Source organism: Strigops habroptila, chromosome 7 (assembly GCF_004027225.2).
Source record: "Strigops habroptila isolate Jane chromosome 7, bStrHab1.2.pri, whole genome shotgun sequence".
Taxonomy (NCBI): Eukaryota; Metazoa; Chordata; class Aves; order Psittaciformes; family Psittacidae; genus Strigops; species Strigops habroptila.
The window spans coordinates 24,398,709-24,420,156 of NC_044283.2; the positions used below are offsets into that span (position 1 = coordinate 24,398,709).

General features: G+C 41.6%; 1 protein-coding gene across 2 annotated transcripts in view; it reads right to left on the bottom strand.

Moving 5' to 3' along the window:
• Positions 1-7,927: 7,927 nt before the first annotated feature.
• The window catches only part of PDS5A (PDS5 cohesin associated factor A), an 82,346-nt gene continuing 68,825 nt past the window's right edge, over positions 7,928-21,448 (bottom strand). The window contains exons 29-34 of one of the 2 annotated variants that reach the window (XM_030493347.1): positions 20,690-20,752; positions 15,953-16,098; positions 14,622-14,727; positions 11,748-12,100; positions 10,516-10,666; positions 7,928-9,946 (exon numbers count right to left, since the gene is read on the bottom strand). In XM_030493347.1, the coding sequence (XP_030349207.1) occupies positions 9,911-9,946; positions 10,516-10,666; positions 11,748-12,100; positions 14,622-14,727; positions 15,953-16,098; positions 20,690-20,752 (855 nt within the window). In that variant the 3' untranslated portion in view covers positions 7,928-9,910. The remainder of the gene's footprint in view (positions 9,947-10,515; positions 10,667-11,747; positions 12,101-14,621; positions 14,728-15,952; positions 16,099-20,689; positions 20,753-21,448) is intronic. The other variant, XM_030493346.1, reaches the window with a different exon arrangement.

Genomic DNA, 21,448 nt, shown 5'->3' on the forward strand with positions numbered 1-21,448 from the left:
CTTGGTGGCTGCTTTGTGTTGAAATACATGAAGTCTTAAGGTGGGTTTGTGACAGCCTGGTGTAAAATAAAGGGTAATTGCCTGGGATGGTGAGGAAAAAAGGAGTCTGGTGTTGCTGGGAGGAAGGTGGGAGAGAAATGGTTTAGTGCTGATGGTACCTGAGCCACCAGATCCTAGAGCAACCCAGGTCCGCAGCCCTCTGCTCTCACAGCAGGTAGGACAGGGACTGTGCGCAGCCAGCACCTTGGGTTCCCTGCCCTGGGCTCTGCCCTTCCTCAGTCTTGCCCAAAGTGACTCTTCTCCCAGCCAGTGTTCAAGAGCACGGTCGGTGGTGAGCAGCCAAGGCTCCTGCTGGTCCTGTCTGAGAGGTTTGGGAAGTTCCCCGCAGCCGAGCCATGTTAGTGTTGTGGGAGCAGCCCTTGCCTGTGTCAGGGCAAAGGTGCTGTCCCCATTCTAAACACCTACTCCCTGCCTGGGTGCACAGGCAGGTACGAGGCTTCCTTGAAGCAGGAACCCTCGCTGGTTACAGATGAGCCAGATGATAGGATTCAAGGTGGGTTTTGGTTCAACGAGCCCAGGGATATGCTGGCAGCTGAGCGTTTTCTTAACAAACAGCAAGCACTGGAAATCACAGCATCCCCACAGGTTTGAATTTCTCTGAACGCAAAGCTGAAGAACACCAGACCCGCAGTGGGTCCTGGGTGTTCCTGGAAGTGGTGGCCAACATATCTTCATGTTGCGGTGAGAAGCTGTTGGAGGTGAGGTGGTTTATCTGCGCAGAAAGTGGCTTAAAGGAGCTGAAAGTGTCAGTTCAAGTGAATTAAAACACCTCACACTTAATGGCTTTTGCTATTCAAGAGGAAACTCTTGGGAAATGAATTGTGTGTGTGAAATTCCTAGAGGTGAATGACCCACGGGGATGGGGGCAAGGGGCAGGGATGTTCTCCCTCTTCTGCCTGGCGTGCACATTCTCCATAACAGCATCTGCCACATTCAAATCCTTCGATGGCCTGAACCACATCAAAAATGCCAGGAGTAAACTGTCTCTAGGCCATACTTGTCACAAGAGAGGTATGAACAGAATTGTTACCAGAAGTGCTGAGGTGGGAAAAAAACCAAACCCAACCCAAAAGGTTCTAAAGAACAATAGAGGGAAGGAGTTGTTCTTTGTGGTGTTCATGTGCTGATCTCCTCACCTGTGGATGGGCCTCACATGTGGGGAGTTCACCAAGGGGAAGAGCAAGTCCTGCACCTGGAAAGGAACAACCCCAGGCGCTGGGGTAATGAGAGCAGCGTGGGGACCTGGCCTGAGCCTGCTGTCCACCCAGGGCACCACAGGGTTGGGGGGCTCCATCTGTCAGTGTCTCTACCAACGAAGCAAATCAACAGCCACAAAAATCCTTTGTGTAGATGTGAAATGACAAAGCCCTCTTGATAGCAAAAAGGTTGAAGACAAGATATTGTGGTTAAAAGGTGTGATGTTGTGGAAAGAAAGCAACTCAGTGATGCTGAGTCAAATGAAATTCTGGTATCAGCTCAGCCAACTGCTTTGGGCAGCTTCCAAAGCCATCGTCGGGAGAAATGAGGAACTCATTACCAGGGCTGTTGTTACAAGATTTCAAGGCTGAAGAGTGAACAAGTAACAAATGGACTTGAGCTCTTGAGATCTGACCATGATGGCGAGTCTGTCTTGATACGTTTAAAAGGAAGGCCCCTGTGCCTGTGCTCATAGCTCCAGGGGTGGCGGTGCCCTCAAATGGCCAAACAATATCCAACCCCCTGTAACCTGATGTGGGTTGTGCTGGTCAGACACAATGTGCTTGGAGAAAGGAGATGGAGGGAGGTGGTGGGACAAAGTGGAGCCACAGCACTGGTGGCGTCAGTACCCTCCCCATGGGCACACGAAGAGCCTCAGGGAGCAGCAGCCTGTGGATTAACCAGGCAGGTGGCCTGGAAACTGGGGCCTTTCCGTCCCTCTGTCCCCAGAAGGGCACCTCTTCACCACTCTGCTGTGGGTCGGGTCAGGCTCACACCACACTGCACCTCCCGCGGCGCCGCTCCCGCCGGTCCACAGCGGGTTCCCACCATCACAGCTCTGCTTAAGCCTCTGCCGTGCGCGGCCACCCGGACGCTGAGGAAGCTGCTGTCAGCCTCGGCTGCAATAAAATAAATGTATTGGTTTAATTACTGTTTTTCAGCAGGTCAACGCTCCCTTCATTATCCTGCTTAGGAGATTTCCAGTAACATCTGCTGAGTCAGTGCTTTGGCAGGGCTGGCGCCTGAAGGTTGCAGGAGATTATACAAGACAGCCCTTGTGTTATTCCCACACGCCGGCCTTACTGGATCAGCGCGCCACTCTGACATGTTGAACTTGGGGTTATGAACCACTGTCCTGACAAAAAAACCCTGGATCAGCAGGAAGAGAAAATGAGAAGGTGAAGCTCCTGCCACAACTCTGTATATAGAAGACAGCTCAAGTAGTGCTTGATGGAAACAATCATCACCATTTTAGAGGACTCAGAGCCAAATACATCAATAAATCAACCACCCATTTCTCAAGGAATGCATCTCCAAGCACAACTTCATGTGTTCATTGAGAAGAGCCTGGCTCCGTTTGTTTACGTGCTCTCCTGTAGGTATTTACACATTGATGTGTTCTGTTCATGGTCTTACCAGGAAGCTGTCTTTGAAACTTGGAAAGCCAGAGAGATGGCCATGCCTACCTCATGGTCAGCACAATAGGACCGTAATGGGCAGTCTGTGAGGGATTGGTATTTCATACATACACCCATGGAAACCACCAAAGATTAAAAATACACACCACTTTAGGGCGAGTGGTCTGGATAGAGTTAATTTTCTTCCTGATAGCTGGTACAGTGCTGAGTTTTGTATTTAGGATGAGAAGAACATCAGTAACACACCGATGTTCAGTTGTTGCTGAGCAGTGCTTACACAGAGTCAAGGAGTTCTCTGCTCCCTGCACCACCCCACAGTGAGTAGGCTGGGGGTGCACACGGAGTTGGGAGCAATTGCATTGTGCATCATTTGTTTTGTATATTCTAATTGTTTTATCATTATTGTTATTTTCTTCATTTTCTGTCTCATTAAACCATCTTTATCTCAACCCAGGAGTTTTCCCACCTTCACTCTTGCCTTCTCTTCCCCACCCTGCTGGGGGGGGGGGCAGGGGAGTGCTTACTGCAGCTGGGGTTAAACCACAACAGAAGGGGAATGCTGCATCTCCTGCGATGATAGTTTGTAATAGACCAGATGACCACAAAATGTCCCTAAAGCATCTGAAGATGGGGCCATTCAGTGCATGCTGACAGCCCCTTGTGCAGCTCCCAAGATGACCATGTGCAGCTCACAGACGGGGTGACATTACAACAACATACAGGTTACAAGAGCCAGAATCCGCATGGTAGGTGCACTGTCAGAAACAACTCCCCGCTTGACAAAGGGAGCGAGTGAGAGCAACAACCTGTGCTGAGCTGGGGAGGACACCTACTGTGAACCTGGAGAGTCCTTGTGGGAAAAGCAGAGTTTAAAATCCTGTTACTAAAGCAGAGCCTGAGGAACTGTAAATACATACCTCCAGGAGCATCAGAAATTAATCATGGCACCCAGTCCTCTTTCTCCCCAAAACCTTTCATGCTAGAAGACAAGATCATGCAGAGGAAAGCAAGAAGGCAATGCAGAAGATGCAATGTGCAGGCATGGATGGACACAGCAAAGAGGGCCCTGAAAAACAGCTGGGAAGCAATGTACTGTGGCCGGAAGATTGGGTAAGGGGATGGGAAAGGACACTACAGAAAGGTACAGACTATTGCAGTCATGTCTGCTCCCAGGGTCTGCAGAGTGGCTTCCGTGTCCGTGTCCCAGCTTGAATCCTGTCTTGGTATAACAGCATGAGGAGGGGTGAACAGTGATCACTGCCTCCACCATCCAGAATAACTTACCCAGACTACAGATTGCTCTCTCCTCTCCTGGAACACTCAGGGATGGAAGCAGCCAAGGGGGGGGGTGACATTAATTACTTGGGCAGCAACAATCTCTCCTGATTTTGTAGGAAAGTGGAGAAGAGCTTATCTGTGGGCAGTGGGGAGCTGTGTCCATGCAGGGCACCCCTCATGTGCTCTGGAGGCAGCACATAAACCTCCTGAGAGAAGAGTGATGGCTCAGACCTCTGCCACTAGCATTAAGCCCACCCCGTTTCTGGTTTTGGTACCAAGATGGATGATGCAGAGGTACCTCGATATACAGCACTGCAAATGGTATTTGGAGTTTTCACAAAACACTCTGAGTGTCCCAGCTTTCCTCGCGGTAGGGTGCCAGGCTATGTGCCCGCTGCCCAGACAGACGCTGCTGCTGCAACTATGGCATGCCAAGGTATGAAATCAGAGTATCACCCATGAAGTTTCTGGAGCGTGCAGTGATAACCCACCTGCTTTATGGCAATTGGACCCAACACCAAAGCAACTCGGCCATCATCACCTGCCATCTCTTGCTTCAGCTTTGGTGCATCAGGGTCAACACACATCAATCTCTGCTTCCAGGGCAATGAGAGGAGACTTAAATGCCTGAACTTACGGAGCAAAACACGTATTTCTTGTTCTGGAGCACGCCTGCCTCGCAGCATTATGAACACACATCTGAGCTCTTGTGGCTGTTGGAATCACAGTCATGTCACAGGAGGAGGACGCTCAGTGTACCTGAGGTTATTTGGTCATGCTTCTGGCCTCAGCTGACATGCTGCTGAGCTGCACTGCTGCCAGTGTGTTAAAAATCAGCTTGGACAACCTCTGTGCTCCCACCAAGCAGCAGACCTGCCTCCTGACAGCTGTCCCTCCTCATCAGGTAACACAGGACTCACCTGTGCTGCCCTTCCATGTCGCTCTGCTGACCTTGGATCTAGCTGTGCAGTTGGTGATGAATCCACCACGTTCAAAGTTGAACAGCCTCTTAGAATCCTAGAATCACTTCCTGCCAAAGCTGAAGGAGTCACCACAAGCCCTGACTCTTCCTCCTCCTGGCTCGCAACACCCAGCCATGGCACAGTGCCTCGATAACAGTTTGTCATGTCTTTTGCTAGGCGGAAACAGAAGATGCTCTGCTGCAGCTCAGAAAGGTCTTTCCATCAGGCCAGGTGGAGGACTTCTTCCAGGGCAATGGCACGGTGACTGCACGTTGCCTGTTGTGGGCAATGATTCCAGTAACTCTTCATATGCAGTTTGGAGAGTGACACCAAGGCCCTGGGGAATGCGCTCACATCATCATTAGGCTGAGTACAGCTACAACACTGCTCCTACCAATTACTGCAGTCAGGGTGGCTGCTGCTGCGCCTTTTGTAGCCGGGTGAGGGGCAGGTTTATCTGAACCAACCTTTTGCTGTGGTCCCACTCATGTCTTTACAAGCAGCTGCAAATTCCAAACTCTTGCTGATTTCCTTTCAGACCACAGAAAATAAGGCTGGAAACTTGCCTTGAGTGAGAGATGTTCCTACTTTGAACTTAAGGTATTGTGGTGAGTCAGATTGGTGACAGTAGTCATCCTGTGGGTCACCGCAGTGAGCTGGTGCTAAGGAATCTCCAATGAGAGCTGCGGGACTGGCCACCTTCCGTCAGAAACAGAAGATCAGAGTGTGAGCTCGAAGGGAAAAACTGGGTCACTCGCCCCCTTTGGTCTCTTACACGAGGTAAAACTACAGGAGTGAGACATTTTGGATCCACCCTCCTGACCTGGGCTGTGCGGCAGCGAAGGGACAGACCTCTGCTTCTGTACCAGGACTTCCAAGTTCTGCTCCTGAGGAAGTCTGGTCTCGTTTGCTGCCCTCCAGGAACCAAGGCAAATGGATCCAGGGAATGTTGGGCTTAGAAACCTCTTTCAGGAATGGAAGTTGCTGTTGGTATTTGAAGTTTAGTAGGAGTATTATATTTTACTATTTGAGCTTCCCTCTGACCATCTGAGTACCTGGGATACTCACTGGCAGGATGATTCCCTCATTGTCAGGAATTTAAGCAGGGGAAAGCTTCAAGGGACACATAAAGTGCTGCTGTACAGAACGACTTCGCCAGTTCCTGTTTAACACCTTGCTATTCCCTATGCAAACCTGTTCCCGCACAAAGTACAATTCCTTGGGCTGAGACCAGCTACTTTGTGACTAATGCTTGGTTATCAGCTATGCACACCTGCAGCCTGGCTGACAAGTTGACTTCATAGTCCAGCTTCTTTAGTTTTCCTCGAGCACTGATTTGGGACTTGATTTCCCTGCACAAGCCAACCTATTACTGCCAATATACGTAATAATGGAGCACACATGCAAGCCAGCTAGGATCCACATGGATGATTTCTTAAAGCAGCACATTTCCTGTGTATTGCAAATGTTTAGTGATCCCAAATCTTTCTCCATCTTTAGAGGAGACAGTTCAGCTGTTACAGGCCCACTGACTAACTTAGAAGTCAGGAGCCTGTCTGATACTGAACTTGGTCCAACGTGTGCTAAGTACCTAATGGCTAGAAGTACATTTTAGATAAGGATTTGCTATTTATCACTTATAAAACTTAGGGGCTTCTCAGCATGTGCAGAAAAGATTTGTAATGTGTATTTATTTTTCCTGTTTAAGATTGCTCTAGGAAACATCATTTTGTCTAAAACAACTATTCAGATTTAATTTTGTGGAGTGCTAGAGGTTTAATTTGGTGTTATCACAAAGTACACTCTCAGAACAGCGTTCCTGTCTTACTGTTCTGAAAAGTGAGCAGTCCAGGCACCAGAAGACACAAAGAAACAGAAATAAATGTATGTCTGCTAAGAAACAAAGCCACACTTCTATGAAGATGGGAACTTAAAGATGACGAGAACTTAGATCTATGTAACTGAATGTGAAACCTCAGGACCTTTAAATCCTACACTATGGATAAAAGCCATAAAGACTGGGTTTTATCGGCTTCCTTTTATTCTTTATCACACATTAACAAGTGAAAAACTCTGAGCATCAGTTTTCTTATTACAATGAGAGAATCCCCATTCTTATGTAAAATATTGAAGTACAAACCCCCCTCCCCTCTTTCTTTGGAATAATTTGCCTTCAGTTCCACAGTTTCATACTGATTACTCTTAAACAGATTTTAAAGCATCAGAAGAAGCGCTAGCAACACGTAAATTACACAGGTATAAAAACTACGCCTGTACTTCCCCATGTTTGATAGAGGCTGATGGTTCCAACAACCTGCTATTGCAAGTGAGACTGCTGTAAGGAGCCCTGGCCTTAAGGGATACTGCTCTTACAGAAAGATGTCCATTGCTGAGGCCACTCTGGACTGTGCCATGGGTGCTCTCAGGGCTTTGGAGAGGGAGCAGTGGGGGGCAGGCAAGAAATGCAGTTTTCTGGGGCAAGTTCTGACAAGAAACCAGCGAGCCACTGGCAGACCTTTCCTGTACTTTGCATGCTGCATTCTGCTCAGCCAATTCTGCCCAGCCTAATTTGCTGCATGAGTGTACCGATTTCCTTTAACTATACTATCAACTTAAACTGTACTGATAATCAACATAAGGAAATAACTCAAATGTCTCCTTATTGAAAAAAGAAAAAACCCCCCAAACAACAAAATCCCCAAAAACATCCCCTCTCACTCCCCCAACCCCACAAACAAACAAAACCACGAAACAGCAGAAAAAAACTGCATAACTCTGTGGAAAGACAACTGCCTGCCCTGAGCACGGCACTGAACCTCCAGAAAACCATCTAACCTCAACTATTCTATGATGATTCCTTGAGTTACTTGACATTTGAACTGATTAAAAACTGACCAAAAAAGGGGACACCGTCCCCACAAACCAAACCCCAAAGCCCAGCAATTATCCACTTCACAAAAACCAAAGCTTTTGGAAATAATTCTGAATATTTGCAACATGTGTCAAGTCCAGGTTTCAAATCACTGTTAGAAGCACACCAGAGCTCATTTCTAAAAGAGTTTCTTTTTTACATAGCACCTGAAAACATCTAACAAAAACATTTCAACATTTCGTTTAAACCAAAATACCACAACTTTGTGTGAGGGAAGTACGTGACCAGAGCACTAAAAAGAAAAATGCGCTATGATCACTAAATCCATCTCGTGAAATTATTTCAGTGTTGGGAATCAAAACCCTGATGGATGTGCCATTAAATGCTTTTAAAATATCCCAGTCTCTCCTTTGTCAAAGGCATTTCAAATCCTTCAAGTCAAAGCAACACAGATTGCTTTTGAGAAAGCTGCATGTGCTGCTTTATGAAGAGTCCGATTTTCTCTGTTACAGAGGAAAAATAACTGTAACACCAGTTGAAAACTTGTTTAAGAGAGACTTACTCATTGTCTAAGCACACAACCGCACCCTACCCATTTTAGAAGAGCAAGTAATCCTAACTAATGTCAACAGTATCCAGCTCTTCCACAATGAATCAAGGGATTTAAAACCAATTTGCAGAGGAAAAATGTGGAACTGAGGCAGGGGGAAGCAAAATGAACTGCTCACTCTCACTCTGCAGACCGACCCCCTTCTGCCCATAAAACTTTACAAGGTAAAACTCTGTAACTTCACCTAAACCCCCTACCTTTTAAACTAGTAACTGTCTGCATTACAACATCTTTGCTCAATTCAGTATTTCTATGAACATCCGAGACCATGCACAGATACAGCAAGTAGTTTTCTGTGAAAGAAAATCATAAAAAAAGAAATTAAAAGACTGCCACATGACACCTAGAAGCGTTTATTTTATGCAACAAACTTAAATATGATCATGTGTACATAAAAGCGTACACTGTATCTATGCTGAACAATGCCAGGAAACATAATATTGATGCAACAATCTTCTAAAATAAACATTAAAAAATGAGCCTGGACAGGAAGACAAAATGCAAAACAGACTTACTTCCAATCAGCACAATGCTTAAAATTGAGAGCAATCCTAAACATTTCCAACTTTCCTTACAAAGCTGCCAAAGTCCAACTATTTTTAAAAATTGATATTTTTTTTTTTTGTTTTCTTTACATCAATAATAAAAATCTGGTGACAAACATTATAAAACCAAATGCTGGACTGCCTTTACTCCTTTAAAATTTAGAATATTCCAACAGAACCGTAGGAGTAAAAACACTTAAAAGTGATATATGTTTTTATAAAACAAACATCAATATGTACATTTATTGCAAATTATATTAAACTAAAATGGAGGGAAATTAAAAAATGAAATGTCTACTTGCGAATTAATAATAATTTTAAGTGATTACTTTCCCACTCTGATAAAAATCAGAAAGCAACATTTATAAAATTGCCACCACATGACTTTTCATAGCAGGGAACTGAAATCTGTACATCTTATTTTTGCAGAAAAGTAGGCAGGCAGAAAGAATTATACATAAAACAGTCTCCAAAAGTAAAGCAAAAAAACTTTTTTTGTGATTTTTTTTTTTCTCTAGTCTTGTTTAAAATCCATTCAGTAGACTTCTACTTTTGCTGTGAAACATGGGAATACCTGGCTCTAGGATCATGAATTTTAAATGTCAGTGTAAGGACCTCCTCTGACTTTCTTTAAAAAAAAAATGCAGCATGAAAATTAATGGTGTAAATACACTTTTAAACTCCAGAATGCAGGAACTGGAACCAAATGTTAAGCAATTTGCTTAATTATTGACTTTTCATAAAAAAAGTCTCGGGGGAAATAAGTACAGATGCTTTTAGCCTCTTTCTCAAGAGTTTCTGCTTTACATTTCCATTGAGAAGGATTAATTTCATGTGAAAGGGAAGCATAATTTTCCTTCTGGTTTCAGAGCTGAAAGCTGTGTGTTTTGAAGTAATTTCAGTTCCTGTGCAGGAAATTTCTGAATCCTAGTTTTTGCAGAAGCTTGGAGCGTGCCTTTATTTGGCCTTCATTTCCTCCCTTTTCGAGCAAGTTTTCTTTTTACCTTTTTTAGGGGAGAAAAGAAAAAGTTAATTTTAAGAACATGGAAATTAAAATTAATTCTGCATCAAAATCCTACCTATATTGTTTACATTTTAGCTTTTACGCTCTTTATACTGTGACTTTTTCCAACTCCATCTTCTCAGCAATTACATAATCAATTGAACAGAACTTAATTTCCTTATTTTATAGCACAACTTCCTGAAAAACTTGAAAATACACAAGTTGAATAATAATTATTCCATAACTGAGTCATTTTTTTTAGCATAAACAGAAACATAATTATCCATAGCTTTCACTGGAATCAGAGAATAAGAACGATAACTTGTTCTAATTAACTCTATTTAATTACTCAGGTTTATAAAAATAGCCTTTCTGAAGAACAAGCACTACTTCAAATGTTTTTCAAATATTTACAGTAAGTTGTACATGTCTACTTAAAAGCAAAAATAAAATCTATCAGACACACTATCTTCACATACATTTTTCTAGAAGACAGATTTGTTTTGATATCTTACTGTATAAACTACAATAAAAACCACAGAATTGTCCTACATAAGATGCCTGCTACACCTTAAGGAAGCCTCCCTCTGCTATCTCTGTATCCTCAGTATCTTCCTGGCTGCTCCCACAGGCCTTAAAAAGATCCATTGCATTTTGGGAACATTCTGGACTGGAGTCTATCTCCAACAGTGAATCTCCATCACTTCCAAGCACGTGGCTTCTGAAAAACGTTAACAATGTTTTGGTATTTTTTCCAAGAACACTGAGGTATTACATATTTAAAGAAGCTCTCCGATACAGATGGCTTATTATAGGCTATGGATAGTGCAGTTTGATATGAAGACTTAAAGAATCTGATGTATAAAAAAAGCATTGCAAGGCAGTACATGGATATTACTCTCTTGAATGACTGAACAATTTACTAGTGTATGAACCTTGCTGTGAGAGGGAAAGGTATTTCTTTCTGATTGAGTTTCTCTGCAAGATTCTGTTCAATTTACAAAATCTCTAGAAAGAAAACACTCCAATGATTATTTCTTCCTTTAGTTTAATTTGTGATTTCTTCCAGCACACTGGTTTGCTGATCTTCTCTTACTGCACAAGTTTGGACACTTTCGCATTAACATTATTATTGTACCAGCTAAACAAATTTCTCAGTGTTTATGTGCGTTTGTGGGTTGTTTATATTGGAAATTAAATCAACACACTTAAACACCGAAGTATAGAAAAACAAATTATCATCCAAGAGCTGTTTTGTAATTTACACAGTACCAAATTCTGCTTTTGATTACTTAAAATACAGATATTGAAATATTGTTAATATTAAACAGGCACAGACCCAAAATATCATAAAAGAATTAGTCAGAATCACAATTTGTTGTGTTCATTAGTCAGTTTTCAAGCCTTTTTTTATCAATGAACTGAAGCAGAGAAAAGCACCTGAATTCCTGCGTACTTGGCATTAATGAATGCACTGAAATACCCTCAATTTTTAGTCCTTTTACAAAGCAAGACTGGTAAGGGGAACCATGATGCAACAGACAAAAAAGTAAAATTTGGTGAAAACAGGTTAGATTACCCTGTCCTGACCAAACAAATTCAATTTCTCCAATTCTAGCTGCCTGGTACTTTGAAAATCAGAACACAATATAACGTATGTTGCACCGAAGTGTTTATAAATCCTCACGGTTTAGGTGTGCTCTTTAACTGTGCTGGATCTGTTATAATTGTACATTCAGGGTCTATCTTGGGACAGGAAAAGCCTACCCCACCCATATATTTTATTATCTGTTTATTTTTACCTTTGTAGATCAATTTGTCTCTGTGTTGCTGCTGGCTTTTTTGCTGTGTCTTGCTGTTTTGGTGCTTTGGCATTACCTGCCTCTAAACTACCTGGACTTTCTTGACTGACTGCTGCCCTTTTCCTTCCCCTGACAGGTGGCTTGTTTGTTTCCTCATTTTTTGCAGTGGTACCCTGAGGTTCAGGTTTGGGTGGACGCCCTCTCCTGGTTTTTGCTGCGAGTGATGGTCCTGTTTCATCTACATTTTTTTCTTCTGGTTTTTGATGAATATTCTCAGTTCCAGATGCTGTTGCTGTTCTTTTTTTCCCACGTTCGGTGCTGTTTCCTTGGGTAGCCTGATCAGAATTAATCTCCTAGGAAGTAAAAATCATGAATGTGAAGAAAAAAAGGATTCCCAAAGGTGAACTGAAATTGCTACCTCCCTCCAACAGAAACATGAGTTTATAAAACAGTAAGTGTTCTTACAAAAAACACATCACATGATCTTAGACCTAGTTTTACTAAATGGGATTTCAGGCATTAACCTTGCAAAAAGATTTTCTGCACTGTGTGTAATGTTAATATCTGTACCCAATGTATCTTTTAGCTGCTTGAAAGTGAGATTACAGTAAGATTAATAATCTCAGATCCTCCCATGAGGGTTCTTCTGGACAAGCTCCTTTTGCTGTCTCTTTGCCAACTGACAGGAGAGAACTGAGGAGCAAGAGTAATGATGCTGGTACAGCAAATGATATTTACTTCAGTACGTGCAAATTTTGAGACCAACCTTCAGTAAAAATGCAGATTACTAAAGCCCTAAATGCCAGTAAAAGGAAAAAAACCCAAGGCTTGCAAAGAATAAAGGGAGCAAGACCTAGTCACAAATGCAACTTGCTGTCTTTGTTAATTCTTTGTCATGTCTGAATAGGTATGGCCTATGTGCATGTTTTCCTCAATACAGTGAACAAGGTAATGGGAATGATAAAATTTCATGAAGCAGCGTCTGTGTATGTGAAACAGAAAGGGTAGTGGCAATGTAGGTCTCTACACAGTAAAGTATTCATAGGGAAACAAAAAGGAAGCCAGTGGATGCTAGACCTTCATTTGAACATTGGCTTCCAGAACAGTTAGGAGGAGGGGCAGAGAAAAGGGCACTGAAGAAGTGTGACTCTGCATTTTCAAACAAACCAATTGAGGCCACTCACTAATGTAAGTGCTGCATCTGAACACCTTTTGTGTTAAATATTCCACCATTATTTCTTAAACATTTAAATAAGTCAGGCAGTCTCTGTAATGTTTATAACTGTTCTAGCAGCTTCATAGCAGACATTTACAACTGCTATTCCCAAGAACTTTAAAAAAAACCACTCTGATAATTTTAACTGAAGTCAAGTTTCATGAAGGTAGAAAGCATTTTTGAAGATTAATTTCATAAAGGCTTTACCTAACTTCTCTAACTTTTCAGGAGAACCCTATTTTGAGAAAGAGAATGAAAAAAGGAACCATATGTTCAGATTTGAGAAAGACTTTTCTTCATCAGCTCAGAGGTGTATCATGCGGATGTTATTTTAAAAGATTAATAAACCCCTAACTTTTCTATGTGATACCAAATAGAATGCTGATGATGCAAATCCAAAACACCTGCTTATTACTCTGATTTCATTTAATCAAAAAAGACTGAGTAGGAATATAACTTAAAGTGCATGCAGCATGAACCATCTGTGTATCCCTACATTATTACAAAAAGTCTATTTTGATTTTAGAATCACAGAATCATCTAGGTTGAAAGTGACCTCTGGATATCTTCTGGTCAAGCCTTCTTGTTGAAAGCAGGGTTATCCAGAGCCCTTGACAAGCCAAGCCACGAATAGCAACATCCCACCACTTTTCTGAGCAACCTATTCCAGTGATTAATTTTCCTCACAATTTCCCCTGAAGCAACTTCTGCCTGTAGCCTTTTATCCTGTCATCATGCAGCCTTGAGAAGAGAGTACTTCCATCTTCTCCATTTATCTTTTAGGTATTGAAAGACTGATTAGATCCCCTCAAGGATTTTCTTCTCTAGGCTGAATAAACCCAACACTTTCAACCTTTCTTCATGTAATGACATCTCCAAGCCTTTATCATCTTGGTAGCCCTCTGCAAAGCTCTCTCCAGTTTTTCAGTATGTGTGCTCAAGTGGCAAGAACACAGTATTCTGGCCACAGTATTCCACGTGTGGCCTAGTGAATGCCAGATAGGATGGAATAAATACATCCCTCAATCTGCAATCCCATCTCTTGCTGATGCAGCCCAGGACCCAGGTTGCCCTCACTGCTACCAAGGCACACTGTCAACTCGTGCTCTGTTGATTGTCTACTGGGATGGTCCCTCAGGTTCTTCTCAGCCAAGTTACACTCCAGACACACAGATCCCAGAGTGTTGTACTGCTGCCTGAATTTAATCCACCCAGGCACAGGACTTCACATTTACCTTTGTTCAACTTCATGCAATTGTATATTTTATAAGTTAAGAAAATCATTACTATTTAAGCATGATCCTTCAGTTTAACATACAGGTGTCAACCTTCACTTTGAATCCCAGCCCTACTGCTACGTATACTGGAAAACATAGAATAAAGGTTGGAATCCTTTGGAATTTTAGAAAAAAGCAGGAAGTCCCTTCTGATTTGCCTGAGCTATTTTTGAGCATGAGCTCTGCTAATTACTCCAGATAAAATAAACAATGGTTTTGAAAATAAAGGATCTAATACTGGGCCAGGAAATTGATGTAATTACAAGAAACAAAATTGGACATTACCAGTTCCTCAGAGACCACCTGCAATAAGATGTACTAAATAGACCCCCAATGCCAAGCTTATTATACGTATACAGTTCATAAAATACCCAGACATACCTTGTTTTTCACAGGTTCCGTCTTTGCTGGTGTGACTGAAATAATCCTCACAGGATTTTCATCATTTTCACTGACCCCGGTTTCTGATATATCTGAACTTTGTTCCCTGGTAGCATAATTGAAGAAAAAATAAAATATACAGAACAAAAGATGAAAAATGTGTGCAATTATTTAAAAAGAAAAAGAAAAAAGAAAAAAGAAAAAAGAAGAAAAAAATCAAGGGGGAAAAAAAAAAAAAAAAAAATCAATGCAGACAGGCTACACTAGTTTGAAAAAAAGAAAAGAGCTGAATTTGCCAGAGTTCACACTTAAGATTTTCTTTCCCAGAACTGGGAAAGGTCTAGAAGGGATTAGTTACAAGCCAAATCCCTTATCACTGATACAATGCCATAAAATGCTTTTTGCAAACTTAAGACTAGTGCTCTACATGAGGCCATGTTCTTTTTCCAGATAGAAAAAGCCAATACTGGCAAAGGTAGTGAAGAAAAATAAAGACCAGCAATTCACCACCAACTTCAAGTTAATTTACACAAACACACAATAGTTTTAAAAACACAACAGTTTAAAAAATAATCACAATTACTACAGCACATATCACGCACGCTTACAGAACAAATTCTGAACTCGGTTATACTTCCATTTGGCCTTATGAAATGCAGTAACTAGAGGTGATGTTCCCTACTTCCTTTAACCCTTTATCTTAGCCAGTTAACCAATTCAAAAACAAATTAATCCATCTTAAAATTTGAAAATGTAAACTGCTTCTCCAGACTTATGACAAATTTAAAACTCTGGATCCACATAAAATAACACTCAGTAGAAGAAAGACTGAATATTAACAGTCATATGTTGCATCTTTCCACTGAGATCCTGGTCCTCTTCAGCAAGTTTTTTTTAATTGTTCTTAAATATTTCGTCTACATCAAAAACGTTCGTTGTTACCAATCAGGATTAATCCTAATTTATACATCAAAAATGTGGGAGTTGCAAAAACTGTATGGCTGGTCTCTTCAGTTCTGACGCAAAAGTATGAATATTCAACCACCACCATTTCAGACAGTATAGCATCTCTTCTGTTCTATTATATGTAATTACACCTAAAGACTGGGCTGAACTTTTGTTTACTAAAAAAACAACCCAAAACCCCAAAACAGAAAGCAAAGATGGAAATTTTGCCTACAGACAACTATTACATTTCTTAAAACTGGACAAAATAAAGGCCTTCTTCAAACACACTGGCACACACCAGATCACCTCCTGTCTTAAAACATGCAAGCACACTGAAGAAGATGAAGTAGAGAGTTATTGAAAGAAATTTTAAACTCCTTTACCTTGATCTGTTTCCTGCAGAAGAGCTCAGCTCAGAGTTTACACTGATATTGCTTCCAGTCTCTGATCCTGTAGTTCTGATGTACGGCCTCCTTCCAGTTGCAGATAACGGTTTGTTTACTGTACCTAATACACCAGTTGGTTTTGGCTGGAAGAAAATGTTTAAATATTATGAAATAGCAACTTCAGATAGATACTTGATTTTTAAAATATTTACTTAAGTATTTTAAGGTACTTTTTTCTGAATTAACAGTCTCAATCCCAATGCCATCAGCTTAGAGCTACAGACCTCATCTTTACTTTAAAAACCACTGTCTGCCCTACTTCTATTTCTTATAATTTAACAGCACTTCATGAATTGCCTTGCTCTCTCTCATGAAGGGACAGCAGCTGGAAAAGTCTCAACAAAAGCCGGAATGTTAGGTAATACTAGTCTCAACACGGCTGAGCGCCTCTGGGTAAGGATGAAGAGGGAAGCAAATAAAGCAGATGATGTTGCAGGAATCTACTGTAAGCCACCCAGGCAAGATGACACCACTGATGAATTATTCTACAAGGAAATAAAGGATAAATCTACATCAACAGCCCTTGTCTTTATGGGTGATTTTAACTTCCCAGACATCAACCGTGAATATCATACAGTGGAGTCAAACAGATACAGGAAATTTCTGAAGCACACTGAAGGTAACTTCTTGGTGCAGGTACTAAGGGAGATGAACAGGAAAGGGGCCCTCCTAGGTTTGTGGTTTGTAAACAGAGAGGAACTTGTGGGCAAAGTGGTGATTGGTGGCTGTCTTCAAGTGACGACAAAGTAGCTGAGTTCCAAATTGTTGGCAATAGGAGAAAAACTGCCAATAAAACTCTGATCCTTGATATGGAGAGAGCAGACTTCAGGCTGCTGAAGGAGCCAACATCAGAGATAACACTGGGCCATTGCTTGAGGAAGTTGGTCACCTCACAAATAGGAAGTGACAAAGCAGAGATGTTTAATGCCGCCTTTGCCTCTGACTTCAACACCAATGACAGGCCCTGGGATGCCTAGAGCCCTGACTGGACAACCATGACTGGGTAGCGATGAACTCCCAGGAGATCCAGAACTTGTTTGAGACTTGCTGCTTCAGTTGGATGCACATAAATATATGGGGCCCAACGGGATTCATCCCAGGGTACTGAAAAAGCTGGCTGATGTTACTGCAGGTTCTTCCTCCATTATTTTTCAATGGTCTTGGGAGTACAGATTCTCCAGCTGGGATGGTGTAATGCTGGTTATACATACAAATGGGGGGATGAGAGGCTGGAGAGCAGCCTTGTGGAAAGAGAGCTGGAGGTTTGCGTTGATGGCAAGTTGAACATGAGTCAACAGTGTGCCTTGGAAGCCAAAAGGTCCAACCATGTCCTGGTGTGCATCAAGCACAGCATAGCTAGCTGGTTGAGGGAGGTGACTGTCCCACTCCACACTTCGCTGGCGCGGCCCCAGCTTGAGTACTGTGTGCAGTTTTTGGTGCCTCAGTATACGAAGGACATCAAACTATTACAGTGTGTCCAGAGGAGGGTGATCAAGATGGTGAAAGGCCTTCAGGACAAAACTTATGAGGAGCAGCTGAGGTCACTTGGTTTGTTCAGTGGAGAAGGCCAAGGGGTGACCTCATCGCAGTCTACGACTCATCTCAAGGTGACCAGTGATACGACACAAGGAAATGGAATGAAGCTGTGTCAGGGGAAGTTCAGACTGGACGTTAGGAAAAGGTTCTTCACTGAGAGGATGGCTGCCCACTGGAAGAGGGTCCCCAGGGAAGTGGTCGTGGCACAAAGCCTGTCAGAGTTCAAGGAGCACCTGGACAGTGCTCTTCATCACACAGTTTAGTTTTAGGTAGTCATGTGAGGAGCAGGGAGTCGGACTAGATGACCCTTATGAGTCCCTTCCAATGTGAGATATTCTATGATTCTAACATCCAATATTTGCAAAGCAAAGCACCTCAGGGAAACGTTTTCCAAAAGGCAGTACATAATTAGGTTCACTACAACAACAGGAAGTGCATGTACTTTTACTATACAGAAAGCTAGTGTAAAAATATTTAACACTATTTCTCTATTCTCGGGTTCTTTGATACAGCAATGGTATTTTAGATCTTGCTATGGCTGGTGTCTGTTGACCAATCAATCTAGTCTAGGCAGCAGGAAGTTTTTATTTTGTCTCTGGAGAGGAGTCAAGGAAGTTTTCATAACTGGCATGTCACATTCTTCATGTAATTTTACATTTCCTCAGAGACCAAGTTAATTTATTAAGACATTCCCACAAGAAAAAATAATTCCCATGTGTGGAAGTTATGAGGGAGCAGGCAGGAGAGGGATACCACAGATGCTAGGAAACATTTGGCTAGAGAAAAAAAAGCTGTGATCTCTGCAGAAACAGCCTGTTACTGAGCACATGTTCAGTAGCTGTATCATCCTAGTGCTAACACTGCACAACATTTACTCAAACATATTATTCTTATAATATTTTATTTGCTCTATTTATTGAGTAATTCAATTTACTGCATGCCCAAAGAAGGGCAATGAAGCTGGTGAAGGATCTGGAGCACAAATCTTAATCAGGAGCACCTGAGGGAACTGGGGCTGTTTAGGTTGGAGAAAAGGAAGCTCAGGGGAGACCTTATCGAGAGAGAAGTTTTGAAAGGAAGTTGTAGTGATGTGGGTGTCAGTCTCTTCTCCCAAGTAACAGGACAAGAGGAAATGGCCTCAAGTTGTACAAGGGGAGGTTTAGACTGGATATTAGAAAAAATTTCTTCACCAAAAGTGTTAGAACAGGCTGCTCAGGGAAGTGGTGCAGTCACCATCCCTGGAGGTATTTAAAAGACCTGTAGATGTAGGGACATTGTTTAGTGGTGGTCTTGATAGTATCACGTTAACCGCTGGACTCGATCTTAAAGGTCTTTTCCAACCTAAATGATTCTATGGTTCTATGGGTACTTCATAAAAAGTATGAAGCATTCTGACAGCTAACAGAAGAGAGAAAAATGTTAGAGAAAAAGTGCTTTTGCACAACAAGGTTGTGCAGAATTTTGCAATCAGGTTGCAAATTTCTGGCACCTACTACCATAAGAGATTCTGAAGGCAGAACATCGTGAAGCTTAAAATCAGAGCGGACAATTTTGGGAACAAGTCCATAAGCAAATCTCAAAACCAACAGGCATGGATGCAGAATCTAGCATCCCATTAAGAAAATTATGAATGCTGGGTGAGTAAGAAGGAGAATGTATTGCAGAAAGTGACTAGACTTGCATACTCTCCCTAACCATGTTGTATTGGTCCCTCTGGAAAAACAGTATCAGGCCAAAAAAGACCATTGGTCTGAGCCAGTGGGGTATCCTTACACATCTTCTTTTTCTGTAATGGAAGTAGGCAGAAAAAGAAGCACACGCTTGTGTATTCTATAAGGTATGAAATAAATGTTTGTTTTCCCAGAACATTAAATAGCTTTAGTCTACAGTGCTGAATGCCTTATCAAAAGAAAAATGTGGTAAGTTTACACAGCCAACTAAACCTGCTTCAAATGCTTCATTCATTACATTTGAACATTGCCAAAGGTGAAACAATTACAGCCGTAGATAGATACATTCTTCTGAAGATATTTAAAGCACCAGTCTGGTAGCAGCTGCTGCTAAAGAAGGTTGTTTTCTGCTTGCCTCCTCCCTTCCTACCATAACTCCAACCCAGCTGAGTAGCATACAGGCTTGTGTCACAGGATGAACATGAAGCAAGGAGACATAGGATTCTGCCAACTGAGCAAACCTCACCCCACATGAACTGCTCTGATAGCAGAAACCTTTTGCGTAAATGAAAAATCAGTGTGAGAAAAGGCAATTTTAAATTATATGGCTATTTACAGTGATCATTCGTCTCTACTCTTACAATGAACAATTACCACAAAATTCTGCTCTAACTGAAGACTTCAGGAACCAATGCAGCCACAGTTCATGGAACATAGAACATGAAAACTAATAAATGCACATGAAATTGGTCTGAAACCCATGATTTGTATTGTTCTAAGGATTTTTATACTTTACAGGTCAGCCAGCATTCTTTCACTAAGCTCAAGAAAAAACAGAAGAGGTAATTTTTTGGGCTAGACTAAAAAGCATTCTGACATAATTTAACCAGAACCTAGGAAAGAAAAACCTAGAAAGTTTCAGAATCCCACGAAAGGCCAGCTGATGGTAAAAGGTATAAAAACGGGTTCTGGGGTTTTTTTTGTGGGTTTTTTTTCTGTTGTTCCCCCCACCAAGACTTTGTATTTTCTCTCCCCTGTGAAAGTTATCAGCCCAATTATGTCTGAAATAAGATGTTCAAAACAGTGTAGACATTTGCAGTTGAATTTAACAGCATTAACAGCTATATTAAAAATGTTGAGATTGAAAATTTAAGACCTCCAATGGTAGGGGTGTCACAAGTTCATATGTGCATCATAACTTTATGCCACGCTTATCTGAATAATGGAAAAACCTATAGTTATGTAACAACCATAGTTAACCAAGAACCTATGCCTCAGTGCACAGATAACAATCCTGGTGTTGTGTACTCACCAGGCATAATGGTGAAAGTGCTAAATATGCCATCAAAGAATCACAAATTATTGCACACAAACTCTTAATACCATTTTTAAACTACAGCAGTCCAGAACATTTTAAAACAAATCACAAGTAATATTCAAAGAATCATAACTTGTCAAAATACAGTACCTTTCCTGTCAAAAGAAGAACCCTTGTCTCTTCTGAAATGTAATTCCTGTCATTGCAAAAATCCTGTATAGAAAATAAAATAAAAATCAGTATGTGTTTTGATCTCTCAATCTTGCTGTTGTTTTTTCATGTATACATGACTGGCTTCTCAAACTAGATGCTACTATCAAGTGCAACAGACATTTTACACCATGCAATCTGCTGCAAATGAATCAATCTAATAAAGATAGGTCAAAATAGTATTTTGGAGGAGATCTGTAGCAAGCATTACTGAATGACAGTATGTTGTACCTGAAGCTGGGATTAACATTTCCCATTCTAAACTAAATTTCTTTTTAAACAGACTCTAGAAAGGCTGTTAATAAACAGTCTAAGACACCGAAAAATATGAATTATATTCTTCAGTACAGCCAACACGTCAGGTCTGGGCCAGAGAATTACTTTAGTTCCACTTACACTTTTTAGAAGTATGCTTCTTAAAGCACACTACTGCTATTGCTGACAGCCGGGTTGTACTCACCAAGACTATTACTAGGCAATAAAAGGACCAAAGTGTACAGCAAGCAAACCAGCCAAACAGCTACTGACAGATATAAACATACCACTGATAACACAAAAACATTCCCTTTTTCTTTTTTGTCTGCTTTGCATTCCAACTCAGATATACAGTCAGCTGATACATATATTCTCGTAGCTCTCATCTGGCTACAAACATTTCTGGCACATGTTCATAATAAAAGAGATAGCATAGCATACAAC